Source organism: Stegostoma tigrinum, chromosome X (genome assembly GCF_030684315.1).
Source record: "Stegostoma tigrinum isolate sSteTig4 chromosome X, sSteTig4.hap1, whole genome shotgun sequence".
Lineage (NCBI taxonomy): Eukaryota > Metazoa > Chordata > Chondrichthyes > Orectolobiformes > Stegostomatidae > Stegostoma > Stegostoma tigrinum.
In genome coordinates this window covers 16939814-16958913 of record NC_081404.1, presented here as the reverse complement: position 1 = coordinate 16958913, position 19100 = coordinate 16939814, and the positions used below count along the sequence as shown (strand labels likewise).

At 43.2% G+C, this 19100-nt stretch overlaps 1 protein-coding gene across 4 annotated transcripts in view; it reads left to right on the top strand.

The window, feature by feature from the left end:
- LOC125448209 (integrin alpha-7-like) overlaps positions 1 to 19100 on the top strand; it is a 184049-nt gene that overhangs the window by 5109 nt on the left and 159840 nt on the right. Inside the window, exon 2 of one of the 4 annotated variants that reach the window (XM_059643438.1) lies at positions 1940 to 2017. The exons of the other annotated variants lie outside the window; for them this stretch is intronic. Within the exon in view, the coding sequence (XP_059499421.1) occupies positions 1998 to 2017 (20 nt within the window). The 5' untranslated portion in view covers positions 1940 to 1997. The remainder of the gene's footprint in view (positions 1 to 1939; positions 2018 to 19100) is intronic. 4 annotated transcript variants of the gene reach the window in all.

The following is a 19100-nucleotide window of genomic DNA, read 5'->3' as shown; positions in this document are numbered from 1 at the left end:
AATTGAAGGGTCTGTTTCCATGCTGTATGACTTTATGACTCTATGTCTATGACTGCAGATGTTAGGCTAACTGGCCTACAATTTCCTGCTTTCTGTCTCCCTCTTTTCTTGAATAAGGATGTTACAATTTCTATTTTCTAATCTGCTGGGGCTATTTCAGACTCGAAGGAAATTTTAAAAGGTTATAGCCAATGCCTGTACCATCTCTGCAGTCATTTCTTTGAAGGTTCTGAGATTCAGGCCTGGGGTCATATCAGCCTTTAGGCCAGATATTTTACTCAGCACTTTATCTTTGGTGGTGCTGATTGTATTAAGTTCCTCCTTTCCTTTCACCTCTTCATTTTCAATCATCTTCAGAAAGTCTTCTACAGTGAAGACAAAAATAAAATACCTGTGTGCAACATCTCTGTTGTCTTCTGGCTTTCCATAATTAGCTCCCCGGACACACTCTCAAAGAATTTGCACTCACTTCAGTTATTCATTTCTTATTTAAACTCTTACTGTAAGTTTTAATAATGCTAGCTAGCTTTCTCTCCTCCTCTACTTTCTCCCTCTGGATTTTTGTCCTGGTCAGTTTTACATTTTCTAACGTGGTGGAGTGGGAGCCAATGCAATATGAACAGGAAGAGGCCATTCAGCCCCGTGAGCATGTTCTGACATGGTTCATTAGCAAGCTTATGCTGTAGCCTAGAAAATGGATAATATTTTATGGGTGATGAATTCAGGTGGTGTGAGAAATCTTGGGGCGATCAATGTGTTTCTCAGAAACAAGCAACATAAAACACGAGATAACAAGGTGTAGAGCTGGATGAACACAGCAGGCCAAGCAGCATCAGAGGAGCAGGAAGGCTGATGTTTCGGGCCTAGACCCTTCAGAAAGGTCTAGGCCCTGAACGTCAGCCTTCCTGGCCCTCTGATGCTGCTTGGCCTGCTGTGTTCATCCAGTTCGACACCTTGTTTTCATAGATTCTCCAGCATCTGCAGTTCCTACTATCTCTGAAACATAAAACCCATCATTAGTTTCCAGTATTCATTAATAGCTCATCATTTCTGGTGGCCATTTGGAAAGGACAGCTGGGTAGCTGGCACTTTCTTTAGGAAGAGAGGACAACCTCCTAGTTCGTCGAGGTCTGTGGGAAAATATCTATGTGGATGTGGGGCTGGGGGGTCAATTGGAAAGAAAGCACACATTTAACTGCTACGGTGCATGGATTAATGTTTGAAGGCAAATAGAAAATAATCTCCGGTGGTGGTACAAAACGGACTCAATCGTGAATGGTAACGTGAATATCCATCAGTAATGAGCACACGCCCAGAGTATAGAGTATGCATCTGCTTGCAAACACTGCCAGTCTCCGCCTGCTCGCAGAAACGGGAGGTAGTCATTAACCAGAGGGAGAGCCTGCAGGAGACACTCAAGGATACTCCCAAACACACTGTAAAGTGGCTTCAAGCAAAGCAGGGGCGATAGCAGGAGTGCACAGGACATTAACACTCTTCGGCTAGAAACCACTGGTACCCCGCTGGTGCCATTAATATGCTGGCAAATGAATGGGGCTGTGCTGACCTTTTTTGGTAATACTGCGCTCATTCCGATAGCTGATGACCGGGCAGAGTTATTTGAAGATTGCCTGGCTTGTTTATTTTTGACTGAGTCCAGGAACATGTGTCCCTCACGTTATTAGCTTCCCGTTAGGGAAACACTGCAAAAAATATCCCGGGGACAGTTAGACTGCGCGGCGTCCAATTATATATCATTTAAGAATGTAGGGTGTGCATTCTGAATCATTTTATCCAGCTGATAAACGTTTCCTTATTTACTCCCTCTTTCCATCTCATGTCATTTCGGTTGACTAATTTTTATTTCCGATGCTGTCCCTGTTTTTGTTGTTTTTTAAAAATATAACCACCCCCTCCCTTTTCATATTTTGCTTCCCAGAAGGTGGGGCTTTTGCTGAAGTAGAGGTCGGAATGCGTGAGCATTACAAAGCTGGAGAATGCTGGAGAAAGTCAGCAGGTCAGACAACATCTGTGGGGCGGGGCGGGGGTGTGTGGGTTTTGAGCCTCGTGGTCCTTCGTCAGAACTGACAGCAGCGAGGAGCCGGAGATATTTACCCCTGGTTGGGGAGGGGATGGAGTGGGGAGTGATGGTGGAAAGGAGCGAGAGGAGAGGTGGAGGTGGAACCCGGAGAGAGAGGCAAAAAAGGCAGACAGTTAAAGGGGTTGTAGATAGTAAGCCAGGGGAGAAGGTGATTTAGGTGAGAACGGGGACCATAAGTGGCTGAAAAAGGGTTGGATGTGCGAAAAGCAACTCATGGCATTGACAGGGTTGTGGGGTAGGCGACAGACGCGAAAGGGGTTGGTCAGTTGCAAATTGTTAAACTCACTGTCAAGTGCTGAAGGCTGTAAGGTGCCCCAATAGTCCTTATTATCACCATCTAGTTTATCTTCTTCCCTGGCTTACTATCAACAATTCCTTTATCTGTTGATCCTCATATCTCTTTCTCTGGGCTCTGTCTCCACCTATGCTATCACTTCCCATCTCCAGCTCCCATCATCAGCATAAATGCTACCTTTTCCTAGCTGCTTCTAGTTCTAGACTCAAAACATTAACTCTGTTTCTCTCTCTGCTGATGCTGCCACACCTGCTGAGTTTCTCCAGCAATTTCTGTTTTTGTTTGTTTCAGATTTCGAGCATCCTCAGTTCTTTATTTTAGTACACATCAGCAGGACCTTCACTCAAGCTGCAGTTCTTCTTACACAAGCCGAGTCAGGGAGTATTGCCAGGCTATTCGGACACAGGGGTACCGTATTCCAAACCCTCCCTCCCTCACATTTGTGATTTATGTTTATTATTTAACCCCTGCTGTATTTTGCTCTACCTCCTTTTTTTTAGATTAGATTCCCTACTGTGTGGAAACAGGCCCTTCGGCCCAACAAGTCCACACCGCCTCTTGCAGCATCCTACCCAGACCCATCCCCCTATAACCCACACACCCCTGAACACTACAGGTAATTTAGCATGGCCAATCCACCTATCCCTGCACATCTTTGGACTGTGGGAGGAAACCGGAGCACCCGGAGGAAACCCACGCAGACACGGGGAGAACGTGCAAACTCCACACAGACAGTCGCCCGAGGCTGGAATCGAACCTGGTTCCCCGGCGCTGTGAGGCTGCAGTGCTAACCACTGAGCCACCGTGCCCCCTTTCTCGGCCTTTTGGCAGTGACACAACTTCATGTCCACACTTCCTCCTTCCTTGTTCTTGTTTTCCCCTCACCCCCTTTTTCAAACTATCTCAGTCCCTTTGTTTTGGCATTTCTTGCAGCTGCCTTTGACCTCCTGTTTTGTAATTACATTCACTGGATGTGATTCTGCTGGTGCTGTTGCTCTGAGCCATACTGAAGAAGGGGTGTAGAGCTTAAGTTCGCTCCATTCGTCTCCCCACATTTAATGCTTTCCCTTTTAAACATCCTTTTCCAGGTGATTTTCTTGGCTGGATTTCTACTCAACCAAAGGCTACAGTTAGATGAGAGCAGTTTATCTCGGTGTATTCTGGGAGTTTCCATACAAATCAGCTGGATTGATTATCCAGTTCCCTGGATCCTTCCCAGCAGACATTCCCTTGGGATGCTATGAGAAGGAGCAGTCAGTCTTTAATTCTCTGTCTTCATAAGACATTGTAAGAAGGGCTACTTTAAACATCTGTGCCCAGATAATGTGACTGTCCTGGGGTCCCTGTTGAGAGACACCTCACTCGATAGAGATTTAGTTAAGATACAGATTGCAGAAACCGTGCTGTCAGATTTAGGGCTGGTTTGTAGCATGGTTTGTAGGCCAACACATTCTAAACCAGTCAGTTTTTCAAGAAGTCATTGTAATTCTTGACTGCTGCTTCCAACATTGATGTGCTTCCCCCTTTGAATTTCTCAAACAAGTCATTTATCAGGAATTGAAAAAATTGAAGATCCTTTGTCCACACTGCTGGCCCCTTTCTCGGTCTGAGGAGAAATCACTAAACCAGACCAGAGTGTTTGCAGTGGTGACATCGTAGGGCGGACCTGACAGTTTATTGCAAGACATCTGGGGGTGATGATGCCAAGCCAGGCTTTGCATTGAAGCAAAGACACCACATGGCACTGGAAGTTTGGTTACCAGTATATCCCTGTCCTGGCTGGCTGTGGAATCTACTGTCTGGATTTGAGCTCTGTTGGGCCTTTAAAAAATGCTCTTCACATGTGAACTCTGTGTCAAAGTCAGCATTTGTTGCCCATCCCTAGTTGCCTTTGAGAAGGTGGTGGTGAGCTGCCTTCTTGAATCTCTGCAGTCCATATGCTGCATATCAATTATCATTGGGGAGGGAGTTCCTGGATTTTGACTCAGTGTCACTGAAGGAACAGTGACACATTTCCAAGTCAGGACTGTGAATGGTTTGGAGGGGAACTTGCAGGAGGTGGTGTTCCCAAGTATTGGCTGCCTTCCATCCTTCTAGATGGAAGAGTTTGTGGGTTTGGAAGGTGCTGTGTCAGGAGTGTTGCTGAATTGCTGAATACAACATATCAGAACAGGATTACATACCATCTACAGTGTTTCTTTGAGCAGTCATGCTCCAGAACGTTAGCAGTCAAATTTCAAGCACAGCCATCTCATCAACCTTGCAACAAATGAAAAGAGCTTACAGACTTATTCGTCGTCAAATTTTACACCGTTATTTAGTTACCTCTGCTGATTCGCTTTCCTCTTGCCCTAACCTTGAATCTGTGCCTTTCTCCCTCACATCCTGTCCCAGTGCATCCTGTTTGCTGGCAAGTAAATATTTCTCCAGGACATTAGGATAACTTTGCATCACATCTCCAAATGGGGCCATGGGGCTGTTTACAATTGATGCGCACCTGAACCTCTGGGTAGGGCCTACTGTTTAAAAGCAACAGATTTGACAGTACAGCACACTGTCAGAAGTGCACTGGAATGCTTGCTCGGATTATGTGTTCCTGCCTTGGCCTTGAACCCACATTTGTCTGATGTACAAGTGGCCCCCTGGTCGAAGCTGACACCTTACCTGTGAGAGTGTGTACATGTACATGTACACAAAGGCACACATTGGGCTTGGAAAAGGGCTGCCTAGATTATTGTTAACCTACAGTCAGCAATTTATGCTTGCTAAGTAATAAAAAGCTCTCATGTTCAAGTAACTGTGCAATCCGTGGATGGCTTGGCAATCTTAGCAGTTCATTAAGACTGTGAAGACTCAAGAGCCTGTGACTGGTCTGGAAAAGAAAATAAGACAGACGTGTCCTGACCGAAAGCAAATATATTTGCAAATTTGTGTGTACGGTGGCACTTCATTGTCTAGCAACAGAAATCCGCCTTGAAACTGGGAAATGACTTATGAACTATTGACCCAGTGAATACAGTAAGAGCACAAAGGTAATTAATTTAACATTAAAAACAAAAAAAATTACATCTGTCTTGAAAGCTGCTGAGCTAGTCATTTAGTTGTGTGTCAGAGCGTGCCTGTCAATAGCAATTTCCAATTTCAGATGATTAGAATGTGCTCTGAATTCTTAAAGACACAGTGCAACTTACAGGCCCCTGGAGCGTGTGATTTTCATTAAGTGAACGAATGTCTTGGTTGCCAAATTAATTTCTCTCAGACCCAGGCAATTTTCTATTTGTGTGTGTGGAGCTGAAACCCCACACATTATTTCTGAAGGCACACTGGATCATGTATCGAAATTGAAAGTTTTGAATGAAACACAGGTAGGTGAAATTCTGCATTTCTGTAAGGCAGTTAATCAGTTGTGCCATCTTCATCTAGTTAAGTTTTCAGTGGATGTGATTCCACAAGGCACTACTGTACTCCTGAGGAATCACTTTTATTAAATGTAGCTCATTTTCTTCATCTAGGTTATTAATATAAATTGTAAACAGCTAAGGCTGAACAAGTGGATCCTGATGGCATTCCACTTGTCATAACCGGCCAACTTGAAAATGCCTCACTTATTCTTGCTGTCTGCTTCCTGTCCATTACTCAGTCCTCCATACGTGCTAATATGCAACTCCAGAAGCTTTTGTCTTAACCCTTTTTTTTGTGGACCTTATTGGATTTAGGGAGGAAAATCCAGAGTTTAGGATGTAGACAGCTGAAGGTATTGATAGACAAGTTGAAGGGAATTCTGGGATAACACAGTGTGGAGCTGGAGGAACACAGCTGGCCAGGCAGCATCAGAGGAGCAGGAATGTTGATGTTTCGGGTCAGGACCCTTCAGACCCATTTCTGAAGAAGGTTCCCAACCTGAAATGTCAACTTTCCTGCTTCTCTGATGCTGCCTGGCCCACTGTGTTATCTCTGACTCCAGCATCAGCCGTTCTTACTGTCTCTTGAAGGGAATTCTGGGTTAGCTGCAAAGCATCCCATGATCATGTGGCCTGTCAACTCATGTTGATTTTGTTCCCAGAGGCCAGGGCCATTAGTATTACAAACAGGCATGGGAGAGAAGAAACAGCTAAGGCTCCTCTGGAAAGTGTGTGGAAAGCAGGCAAGTGTGAGTTAAGGCTCACTTGTGGCATCCTTCTGCTCCTTTGGGAAAGGAGAGGAGGAAAGTGCAAGTCCAAAGGGAGTAGCTATCTTGTTTGGAGACATGTACAAGCATGGTCACCTGCTCGGCATAAGTGCAGAAAGCAAATCAGCCTGACAGCAATGCACCAGTTCCTCTGTTCTACTTAATTACTGAAGGGGCAAGTCAGAACTGAATTTCAAAGGTCAATTATCATTCATGATTTCTTTTACAGCAGTGTAATGGAGAGTTCCTGATCCATTGCACTGAGTTATGAAGTACTGGGAGATTATAGAATCCTTACAGTGCAGACAAAGGCCATTCAGCCCATCAAGTTTGCACAAACCCTCTGAAGGGCAACCCACCCTATCCTTGTAATTACCACCTAGCCTGGACACTATATGGGCAATTTAGCATGGCCAATCCACCTAACCTACACATCTTTCAACTGTGGAAGAAAACCAGAGCACCCAGACAAACACAGGGAGAATGTGCAAACTCCACACAGACAGTTACCTGAGGCTGAAATTGAACCTGGGTCCCTAACACTGAGGTAGCAGTGCTAACCACTGAGCCACTGTGCTGCCCGATAAAGCTACTGTATAAACTTGTTGTTACTGTGTCTAGATGGAAAGCCTTGCTAGCCAGCATGGTTTTATGTAGCAATTACTAGTTGAATGCCTGAGTGTTAAGGGCAACTTTTCCCCCTACTCGGCTAAGACCACATTAACTCCGCTAATTCTTGTATATCTTGATATTGACCTAGCAGGGAAGCCTGTGAGTGCCTACAGGTGAATAGATAAACTTAGAGACCACAATTTGTGCGGGGAGTTACTCACTTAAGGAGGGGAAATCCTGCAAAAATCACTTATTTATTCCGAATAAAGTGCCCAAAATGATATAAAACCTACGTGCTATTCCAACCCAAATATAAGCTTTCCCAACATTTTGCCTTCACAAAGCTTGACCTTGGGTACTGTTATTGATACGATTCAAATATGGTCAATAATGTTTGTCAGGATATCTTTACAAATTTTAATGAAGGGTTAAATTAAAAAAAATGTACAAAAGGTCTTATGTCAAAGTCCCAAAGTTTTCATGCGATGATTTTTTTATAGAAATGCAATTACTATGTTGTCAAATAGTAAAATGTGGCAGCCATCCTGAATCAACAAGGTGCCAAAAACAGTAACAAGACGATTGCTTAGTTACGCTATTAAAGTGAGGTAGATGTGTCAGTTTGAAGGCATGTACTTGCCTTGTTATCTTCTGCAACAGATCTGATGCACAGCTGCCAACATTCAGGCAAACTTTGACTTTGGGATTTGGTCTAAAAGACTAAGACTGATCCCAAACCAATTAAACACTTGGAGCTGTGTTTAGTTTTTGGAGAGTGATGCATTAAAGTAGATTCGGTGAAATTCTGAGGCCAAAATGAGTGGGACTTGATGAGTTTGCCGCACATCTTCTGAGCTTTGAGACTACAGCTGGACAGCTGACTGCTTGGCCACCATCAGTGCCACTGCTGCTGCTCTACTAGCAAGTGAAAGAGGGGCAGCCAAAATTTCCCTTTTCCTTCTGCCTCTTGGAGAAGTGCCTGCCATTCATGTGGAGTTCCCCTCCAGCTCTGCAGCTGATATCAGGTGAGTGTAATAGAGAACGTGAAGCAACATGGTGCTACTCTGGCATTTAAGTATGAGCCACCTCTGTATGCCTAATGATTGACTATTTAATTGACTAATTAGTGAATATTTTCACATGCAATCCCTCTCTATTTCCACAAATCCGTCGAGACCCACATTTTTAAATGACAGTATATTAAGAATGCAAGCAGAGCTATGTAAGTGTGATTAATGTGAATTTTTCTGCTTCATAATGATTGGATGTATTAAGTGTCATGTCTGTTGACATACTGGTAACTCTTTTCAGTTTTATCCAATTTCACAACCGTTCATGCAGTATGCATGTTGCCAGTTTTTTCTTCCTATAAGTAGTACTTGGAAATCTGTTGGCATTGAAGTTTCATCTGCCATTATTCTTCCTACTTGTGTGTTTAGTCACACTTAATTTAGAGGCTGTTCTTCAGATGGTATTCCTAGTTTGGTATCGTCTGTGAATTTGAGCTATTCATAACTCATCCTCTTCCTATTTCTGCAACATCCTTCAGCCCTCTGAGAGCTCTGTGCTCCTGCAGTTTTGGCCTCTTGCACATTCTGCACTCCCATTGTTCCGCTATTGGCAGCCGCCTCTTTTCTAAGGGTGGAATCCTCTGGGTGTGAAGTGTGAAAGGGACTTAATTTGATGGGATGGTGGCTCTGCCAAAGCTTCCAGTTTCTCACCTTTTCTCAAATGAAGGAGCAAGTTACTGCAGGTGCTGGAACCAGAGTAATCTAGACTGAACGTTAGTGCTCTCTCTCTCTCTCTCTCTCTGTGTCCATGGATGCTGCCTAGCCCGCTGTGGTTTCCAACATTTTTAGTTTTCCCAAAATGAAGTTGTGGGCAGCTCGCCTGCCAAATGACGCTCTTAAATGGTTAATTGATAATTATTTAAAGGCCTGTTTCTTCGTGGGCTGCAATTATTTTAATTCTAGGCAAGATGAAAAAGAATCAACCATTCTGATGGTTGTGGGTAGGCTGTCAGATTGTGCCCTCGTCACCCTGTGATCTGCACACGGGTGAGGAACTGGACATAGTACAGGGCTTGGCCTCTGATTGGCCTACCAATTCTGGTAGAAAGCCTACTGACAACCAATCAGTTACCTGCTTGCTGTAGAATCAGGCATTTTCCCATCTTTGCAGGGCATCACTTCCCTCCTGAACTCTCCTGCCTTCAGACCAAGGGCAATATGGTCCCTTTTTTTTGACGTTTTGGCATTCCTTCCTGAAACCACCTTTCTCATTTCAGATGCTCCTTCAAACTTTTAGACAAAGCTTGCGTCACCAATCCTGAAATCTCCCTCCACAGCTGAAAGTCATTTTTCATTTTACTGAATTCATATGAAATGCCTTGAGACTATTTATATTTATAAAGTAGTATCTATAATTGCAAGGAGATCAGTGTGGTAACCGTGCCAATGCACTGTGTCTGCACTTCATAATTGGTCAGGCATGAGGGACAGACACTTGCTGCCCTGTGAGAAATATGCTTCTCACAGCAGCGCCCTGCAAAGACTTGGGTTCCTTTAAAAATAGTCCTAATTGCACCGTTCATTCCTTTTCTATCAATAATCAGGTCTACAAAATGCTCCAGCACATAGATGACCTCAGCATGTCCCATAAAGCATGTACCATGTGTGCTGACATCATGGGCATAGTTCCCACCAATTGCCAGAACTTCTGGATTACAGAGAAGCAATGGCCTTGCGGTATCATGACTGGCCTGTTAATCCACAAACCTAGCAATAGCATAGGAACCCCAGTTCAAATCCAGCCATTGGAATTTAAATTCAGTGAAAAAATCTGGACTTAAGAATAACCAATGTTGGGAACATGCTCATCTGGTTCATGAATTTGTTTAGGGAAAGAAGCTGCCATCCTTACCTGGTCTGGACTACATGTGACTCTGGACCCACAGCAATGTCGTTGACTCTTACCTCTGCTCGGTGGCTTAGCCAGTGATGCCCATGAATGAATAAAAAAAGAGAATTTTTTGAAGCTTCTATTTCTCTCAAACTGGCAACAGTTGTTTTCTGCTTCCAAGTTTTCCTGCTCATTTGTTTGCTCTTGGTCAAATACTCTCTCTCGACCAAGGCACCATGGGCAGGTGCCCACTCACAAGGTTGGAAAAGTCTCTACAGATGCCGAGTGGTCTAAGGTCCCTAGTTTTAAAGCTAGAGTATAAGTTCCCTGATTGGGGCTGTTAATCTGGTCCAGTCAGGGAGCCCTGGCTGACAGGTATAAACAGGAGGGTCAGAGGTTCTGCTCACTCTGACAGCCGGCTCTGAGGGAGCTGGATCAGTGCCAGAGATTGTCCATGTGTAAATAAAGGGTGACTTGGTGACAGGATACCAGCCTCTGTGGAGTTATTTCAAAAACTACTGTATTGGGACAGCCTGATGGCTGGCATTGGGTAATAGATAGAAAATGGTACTGGATTAGGACATTTCTTGCAGACTGGCTAGGCTCCAAACTAAATGACTTTCAAACTTCTTGATGTTAAATGGTTCCTTTCTTGAAACCATGATAAATTCAAAATATTGAGTTAGGTGTGCTTGTGTGTGGAGCACAGTTATCCCTTTCAATGATTTCACAGCAGCTCCTGAAAGCAGACCTTGTCCATGACGGTGTTTTGGATCTGCAGTTAATGTTTGCGACTTGGGGTGTAAACTGTATACTGAAAGTTTTGTAGAATTATCCTGAATTAAACATGGCACAGTTATTCCTTTCAGTGGTTCCACAACAGAATTTACATGAACACGACAGCAGCTAACTGTGTGCTAAAAAGTATGTAAAATATGATAATGGTGATTTCAAAGAAACTATATTGCAGATAAAGCACTACGCACAGCTATTTATACTTGGCTAATGAAATATAAAGTGGGCAAATGTGAGGTTAAGCACTCTGGTAGGAAGAATAGAGGAGCTGAATATTTTTTAAATGGAGAAAGACTGCGGAAAGCTACAAAACAGAGAGATTTGGGAGTCCTCACCCATGAATCACAAAAAGCCAGCATAAAAGTTCAAGCAGGTCATAAAGAAAGCAAATGGAATGTTGGCCTTTATTTCAAAGGGAATGGTGTCTAAGAATAGGGAGATTTTGCTTAAAATTATACAAGGCATAAGTTAGATCCCAGCTGGAATACTGTGAACAGTTTTGAGTCCTTTATCTAAAAAAATGACTGACATTGGAGGCAGTCCAGTGAAGGTTCACTTGGCTGATCTGAGTCTGGAGGGGCTGCCTTAAGAGGAGAGTTTGAGAAGATTGGGCCTGTACTCATTGGAATACAGGTGAATGAAAGGCGACCTTATTGAAACATACAGTATTCTAATGGGACTTGACAGAGTAGTTGTGGAGAGGTTGTTTCCCCTTGTGGGGGGAATCTAGGAGGCTATCATCTCAGAGTAAGGGGGCAACATTAAAGACAAAGATAAGGAGAAACCTCTTCTCAGAGGGGAGTGAATCTGGAATTCTTTATCACAGAAGGCTATTGACATTGGGTTATTAAATATATTCAAACCTGGGATAGACCGATTTTTAATCAGGAAGGGAATCAAGAGTTATGGGGAAAGAGAGGAGTGGAGTTGAGGATGGTCAGATCAGCTGTGATCTCATTGAATGGCAGAGCAGACTCGATGGGCTGAATGGTCTAATTCAGCTCCTTTGTCATATGGTCTTATAATTATACTGGTGATCAACAGATGCAGCTTCCAATGCAATTCCTAGTATTGACCTGTCTCAACCAACACATCAAAGCAAAGACTTATTGATGGTTTACATTGGGGTGGAAATTGCTGCAGGCATCTTGAATCTAATGCAACAAGAACACAAGTGAATTTCCTTTGTCATATTAGATTTAAAATTGCAGTACGTAGCTTAGACTTTACATTGCACTATCCTGTCAAACTTGTCCTCTGTTTCCTGCCATTCCTTGTACTCTGTGGTTAGCTTTGTGTGTTTGATATCTTCAGTGGAATAGTCACTTAAAATAAAATAAAAGCAGCATGACTTTACAAGGCTAGAAAAGGGCATTGTCTGAGGAACTGAGTTTAATAAGAGACAAGTGAATTTATTAAGAGACTATCTGGCTGTCAATGATTCTCATCTGTTCTCTTTTCAACCTGTAGCCTCAGGTTGGGTTCTGGTTGTAAGAGTGCTGATATAAGTGATTGAACACTGAATACATCTGCGTGCCATTCCTCTGCCTGAAACTTCAGCAAAAGCAACACTTTGATTCAAACAACAGACAGAAGTGTGGACCCATCACATACTTCATAGAACCCATGCAGTGTGGAAACAGGCCATTTGGCCCATCAAGTCCACATTGGCCCCTCCAAAGAGCGCTCCATCCAGACCCACCTCATCCCTGTAACCCTGCCTTTTCCCTCGGTTAATCCAGCTAGCCTGCACATTGCTGGACACTACGGGCAATTGAGCATGATCAATCCACCCTAAGCTGCACATATTTGAAAACTGAAAGAACTGCAGATGCTGTAAATCAGGAACAAAAATAGAAGTTGCTGGAAAAGCTCAGCAGTTCTGGCAGCATCTGTGAAGGAAACAAATCAGAGTTAATGTTTCAGGTCTGGTCTCCCTCAGAATAATTCTGAGGAAGGGTCACTCTACCAGGAATGTTAACTCTGATTTTTTTTTCGTTCACAAATGCTGCCAGACCTGCTGAGCTTTTCTAGAGACTTCTGGTTTTATTCCTGTACATCTTTGGACTGTGGGAAGAAGCCAGAGCACCTGGTGGAAACCCGCACAGGCACAGGGAGAACGTGCAAACTCCACACAGGCAGTCACCCAAGGCTAGAGTTGAACCTAGGTCCCTCAGGCTTGTGAGAATAGTAGTCCTAACTTGTCAGCTAACCTCACCAACACTCATTTCTAGACCTGACCATGGAAGACCATCGCATCCAAAACTGATTCTTTTCTCGACAAAATCCGCACATTGCCTTCTGATCTGTGTGCTTTAGCCTTCTCCTGGGTGATGAATTTACCCACCAGGCTCCAAAAATAGCACCTTCCAAGCCCACACCTTCTACCATTTATATCGTAGATACATGGGAACACCACCTCCTGCAATTTTCCCTCCAAGCCACTCACCATCCTGATTTGGAAATATATTGCTGTTCCTTCAGTGTCGCTGGGTCAAAATCCTGGAATTCAGCCCCTAAGGAATCTTAAAGGGTGTACCTACAGCACGTGGACTGCAGCAGTTCAAGAAGACAGCTCACCGCCACCTTCTCAAAGGGGCAGCTAGGGACGGGGCAATAAATGGAGTGACACCCACATCCTGTGAGTCAATAAAAAAATCCTAAATCACTGAGACCTTGCCAATGTTAATTTAGGAAAAGAGGCATGAGTGCAGAAGACTCACTGCAAATTTGATTGTTATTATCTGAACAAGACCACTAAATTTATATTTGCAATCTAGTTAGGGCCAGTTGTTTTTGCTTAAAGTTGACAAAATCCCAGAAATTTAGAGAATTTAAGCCACAATGTTCCATCATTTTGAACAAACAAGTTAAATTTTACTGAACAATCTAGAATATATGCACAATGTATACTCTAATATTTAGGATTAACATGAGGTAAGTATGTATTAACAGACAAACTGTGTTAAAAAACCCCATTGACTGCACTTTAAATCATTGATGTGGGCAAGGCAGATTCCATTCAGCCATTAGTGGCATTGTTTGTCACCATATTTCATTCAAACTCTATCTCCTTTGCAAAGGATTCCATTTCTTCACATTTGAAGATGGAAATGCCCATAAAGTCTCTCCAATTTGGACTATGTCAATGACTGCTCACCTCTTCGTATTTCAATGTTTTCACCCTACACAGAGTTCCTGAAACTGATCCCAAATGTTTGATCAAGCATTTTCATTGAGCATTTGTCAAATTCCACTAAGCACCAATCATTCTTGGCTGCATCTAGCAAATACTCCACCTCACACTCAGTCGCAATGAACTTATCAATGCATCCCAGGGGCTGCCACTGTCCTAATTACATGGAGACTGCTAACAGCAGAATTTGTCTTGCCTGAAGTGTCTTCTTTGCTTCACCGCTCTCTCAACTTGAAACTGCAGTAAACGTTTCCCAGCAAACACACAGATAAATTGAAACTAGAAAACTCTATGTAAGCTCCATACCATTGATGAAAATGTAGCTGGCTCCCAGCTGTCTTTAGCCTGAAACAAAAACAGAAATTGATGCAAAAGCTCGGCAGGTCTGTTCCTCAGTTCTGAGTAAGAGTTATTTGACCCGAAACATTAACTCTGATTTCTCTCCACAGATGCTGCCAGACTTGCTGAGCTTTTCCAGCAATTTCTGCTTTTTCTTTCTGATTTACGGCATTTGCAGTTTTTACTTTGCTTTTAAGCCGAGGTCAGGTTAAAGACATTCAGTCACCCCCAATTTTACTCTAACTACCTCTGGACTGCCATCTCCAGCTAAGTCAATTCAATTTCTATTTTTATCCTCCATCTGTTCTATTCTGAATCGATTAAATAAACATAGGTATCTTTATGAACTGCCATTTGTTTAGATGTTCTGACAATCACTCATTCCAGCATATTGATTACTTTTCCTTCCTAACAGTTAACCTCTTCAGGCAATATGACCCAACCTTTTAAGTACACTACACATCAAGGTACTTCAGTTGCATTTGTCCTATTTTCTACTGCTTAATTTTTGATTTCAGAGATTAAAGTTTAATACCAAAATACATAAACCACAAACTAGTTAATCCACAACAGGATGCTTATTAAACAGTGCAAAGTCTGGGCTGAATCAGCCTGCAGACAACAGTGCTGCCAGGTATAGACAATGATGATGCTGTTGTGCTGAATGCCAGTGCTAAAGCCAAACTGAGCTATATATATAAATTAACAGTAGCTTCTTCCTCTTCCCACTAAAACACACTATACAAGGATAATTTGTTGGACTGAAGGAAAGGACAATTATTGGTGAGTCTCGAAATTGTATAAACAATGACATGGAAATTGTTTTGAGCATTGTAATCTATGAACTCTGGATGGGAAGAAGTGCTATTTGGACAATGCAGCAAAAATTCCCCCATTATTTGAAAGTCAGTAGGTGTGGCTCCTAAGCCTGTTAAGATCCAGTTTACTCTGAGGGGATGGGCATAAAATTACTTTTAATTTATTAAAATGTAAGCTTCTGTATTGGCGTCCTGGTCAATATTTGTCCCTCCCACCAATATCACTTTAAACAGGGTAATTATCACATTGCAGTTTGTGGGCACTTGCTGTGCAAAAATTGGCTGCAACATTCACTGCATGGCAACATTGCAGGCGTAGTTCATAGCTTCTAAAGTATTTTATACACTATGTTTTGATTAAGCTGCACAACCAGGCAGCAAACAGGAACTTCCAGGGCAAGTTGAGCCCAATTCAGCTCCTTTAACATACTTTGTGTGCACCACAAAAAGAATGGAAAGGTCCTGTACATGCACATGAATAAGCTGTGCACAGGCAAAACAAATGTGAAATGATACTGGCATGCCTTGTATTGCGTATATGCTAAGGGGAGATGATGGCCTAATGGTATAATGGTAAACTGATTAATCCAGAGACTAAGGTCATGATCTAGGGACCCAGGTTTGAATCCCACCATGGCAGATGGTGGAGTAATTTTTTAAAAAATCTGGCACTAAGAGTCTAACAATGATCATAAAATCCTTATCAATTGTCAGAATAAACCATCTGGTTCATTAATATCAAAAAGCCATAGAGTTGTACAGCATGGAAATGGACTCTTCGGTCCAACTTGTCCATGCTGACCAGATATCCTAAATTAATCTAGTCCCATTTGACAGCATTTGGCCCATATCCCTCTAAACCTTTCCCATTCATGTCCCCATCTGGATGCCTTTTAAATGCTGTAATTGTACCAGCCTCCACCACTTCCTCTGGCAGCTCATTCCATACACGCACCACCCTCTGTGTGAAAATGTTGCCCCTTAGGTCCCTTTTAAATCTTGCCCCCTCACCTTAAACCTATGTCCCTCTCGTTTTGAACTCCCCTACTGTGGGGAAAAGCCCTTGGCTCTCCATGCCCCTCATGATTTTATAAACCTTTAAAGGGTCACCCCGCAGCCTATGACACTCCAGGGAAAATAGCCCCAGCCTATTCAGCGTATCCCTATCGCTCAAACCCTCCAACCCTGGCAACACCCTTGTAAATCTTTTCTGAACCCTTTCAAGTTTCACACCTTCAGAGAAGGAAGTCTGCCATCTTTACCCATCTGTCCTACATGTGACTCCACAGCAATGTGGTTGATTCTCTACTGCCCTCTGGGCAATTCAGGATGGGCAATGAATATTGGCCAAACCAGCGATGCCAACATCCTGTGAATGAGTCTTTAAAACAAGGTATTTTCGATAGATTTGTTTTGGCTTCCTAATTACTTTAGTGGGTAAGTGCAGTATCCTGTGTTATAGTGAACCACATAGAGCTTAAACATCCCATCTTGAATCTTCCATCTGCATTAAGTTAATTGTTTTTGTTTAGAGTGGCTGCATTGATCCCTCGTCTAGGCAGAGGTAGTGTTGGTCAAAGCTACTGGTCCTGATCATGAACCAGTGGTCCTGTTGGCATGTTTGCTAAATAGCTTAGCAAGGATTGAGCTTGCTTGTGATCAGACAGCCACTCTCGACTACTCACTGTGGGGTCTCAGTGTTGAATGGATGCTTGCATGAGACATAAGAGAATGCTACAACCTCAACTGCTCCATGTCATCACTGTTAGGGGAAATGCAGGGGCATGTACTTGACAGCAGGGATGAGATTATCTTGAGTGCCACTTGAGTCTTATTATCTTGGGTGGCACGATGGCTCATTGGTTAGCACTGTAGCCTGCCAATGTCAGGGACCCAGATTCAATTCCAGCCTCAGGCAACCGTCTGTGCGGAGTTTGCACATTCTTCCCGTGTCTGTGTGTTATATCTCCGGGTGCTCCGGTTTCCTCCCACAGTCCAAAGATGTGCAGGCTAGGTGGATTGGCCATGCTAAATTGCCTGTAGTGTTCAGGGGTGTGTGGGTTATAGGGGGATGGGTCTGGGTGGGATGCTACAAAGGGGCAGTGTGGACTTGTTGGGCCAAAGGGCCTGTTTCCACACTGTAGGGAATCTGATCTACAGTGCAAAAATGACATCAAGGTTTTTTCCAGTGTGAAATATGGTTCAGTTCAGCTCTTTGTTGAGTCACTACCCTCATCCAGATCAGAATTTTTTTCAAAAGGTCTCTTTCTAAGATTCTTCAACATGTTTGCTATAAGTGGTTCATTTTCGCAGATCATGACCAAGTGCCCTGGAGATCGAGTAAGATTTTGGAGAATTTCTCTCGCCTTATTCTGAGAGGGTTCAGTGTCCCATCAGACCATGTGCTGTTTGTATACTTCAGTGGCAGTTTACCATAATGGGTACCCCTCAACCTGAAAAGAGTCAGTCCTCTGGAGGAGTGGGGTGCTGGAATGTTTTATTTAATTATTACTATTTCATTGGTATTCTTGCAAATTGTCCTGATGAGTGCAAGGCATGAAGCTTCAGTAAAATGTGACTTTACTTGGCAATACTCAAGTCCTCAAATACTAGCCAGCATTATTTTTTCATTTGTTTTGCTGTTCTCGCCTGCTGGAACATCTAAATGTCCTTATTCTGCCTGGCAGGTAATTGGAGAACTTAGAGAGCAGTCAAGGTGCTTTATTCTATAGGTGCAGTCAGATTTGTGAAGGCACTCCAGAACAGCATTGCTGTTGGTAACATTGAATTCATTAAGTAGCTTTTCCCAGCCTTGGTAAGACTGTAATGGAGCTGACTTCTGCAATAGATTTGAAAACACTGTTACATGCTCCTTATTGCTTCCCCCACCCCAAACACATGATTCTGTGCAGTGAATGTTAGCAGCAGCAAAAAATCCGATCAGTGACAAACACATGTGAATTATCATCTGACACTTGGCAATGCCTTCTGCAAACTGACGCAGAATCCAAGAATTGATTGCTCCTCAAAAATATAACGAATACTTCACTGGTGATGGTGTGAATTCCACTGTTTACTCGTTTGTCTCAGACTGTTAATGCTGGCACAGTGCAGACGCATGAATGTCTGTGAGGGGAGAATTGGGAGTCTCCCTTGGGTGGCCCCATTCAGTCACCCATTCCCTTCTGGCTAGTAGTGATTCTAGGAATGAGAGGGCTGTTATTATGAACCATACATACAGAAAACCCAAGTGTGGGAAGGTGCTCAGTGTCCAGCTGTTATCAATGATATAATTACGAGAGGGAAGGGCTTGTGATGATTGGCTTTATTGTTGGCAGTGCCATCTTTTGGATGAGATGTTAAATTGAAGGTGAGTCAGCCGTCTCAGGAGGACACAGATGATCCCATTGAACTGAGCAGGGGCAATCTTCCCAGTGCCCTGCCTGCCACCTATCTTTCAATGGACATGACAAAAATGACATGGTTTGGTCACTTATCTCATTTCTGTTTGAGGGGTCGGGGGGAGGGGTTACTGTGTGTGAATTGGTTGCTGTACTTTCTGCATTACAAGCATTACATTAATTGAAAAGCACTTTGTTACTTGTGAAATGCTTCGGGCCATTCTGAGGTTCTGAAGGATGCTTTGTAAACACAACTCCATTTTCATTTAACAAAGTCCAAAAAGGTCACCTGTTTTCTACTTGTGTTGCCAACCAAAGTCAAGCCCCCTTTCCTGAAGGTCAAGGGTTGTCTGGTGGCCGTCACAGTTGCAAAACATGCTCAGTAACTATGTTCACAATCAGGTAGGTCGCTGGTAGACAATGTTCTGTCAATAATGTTGGTGCTGGTGGCAAGGTTAGATCCCATTGGTGGTC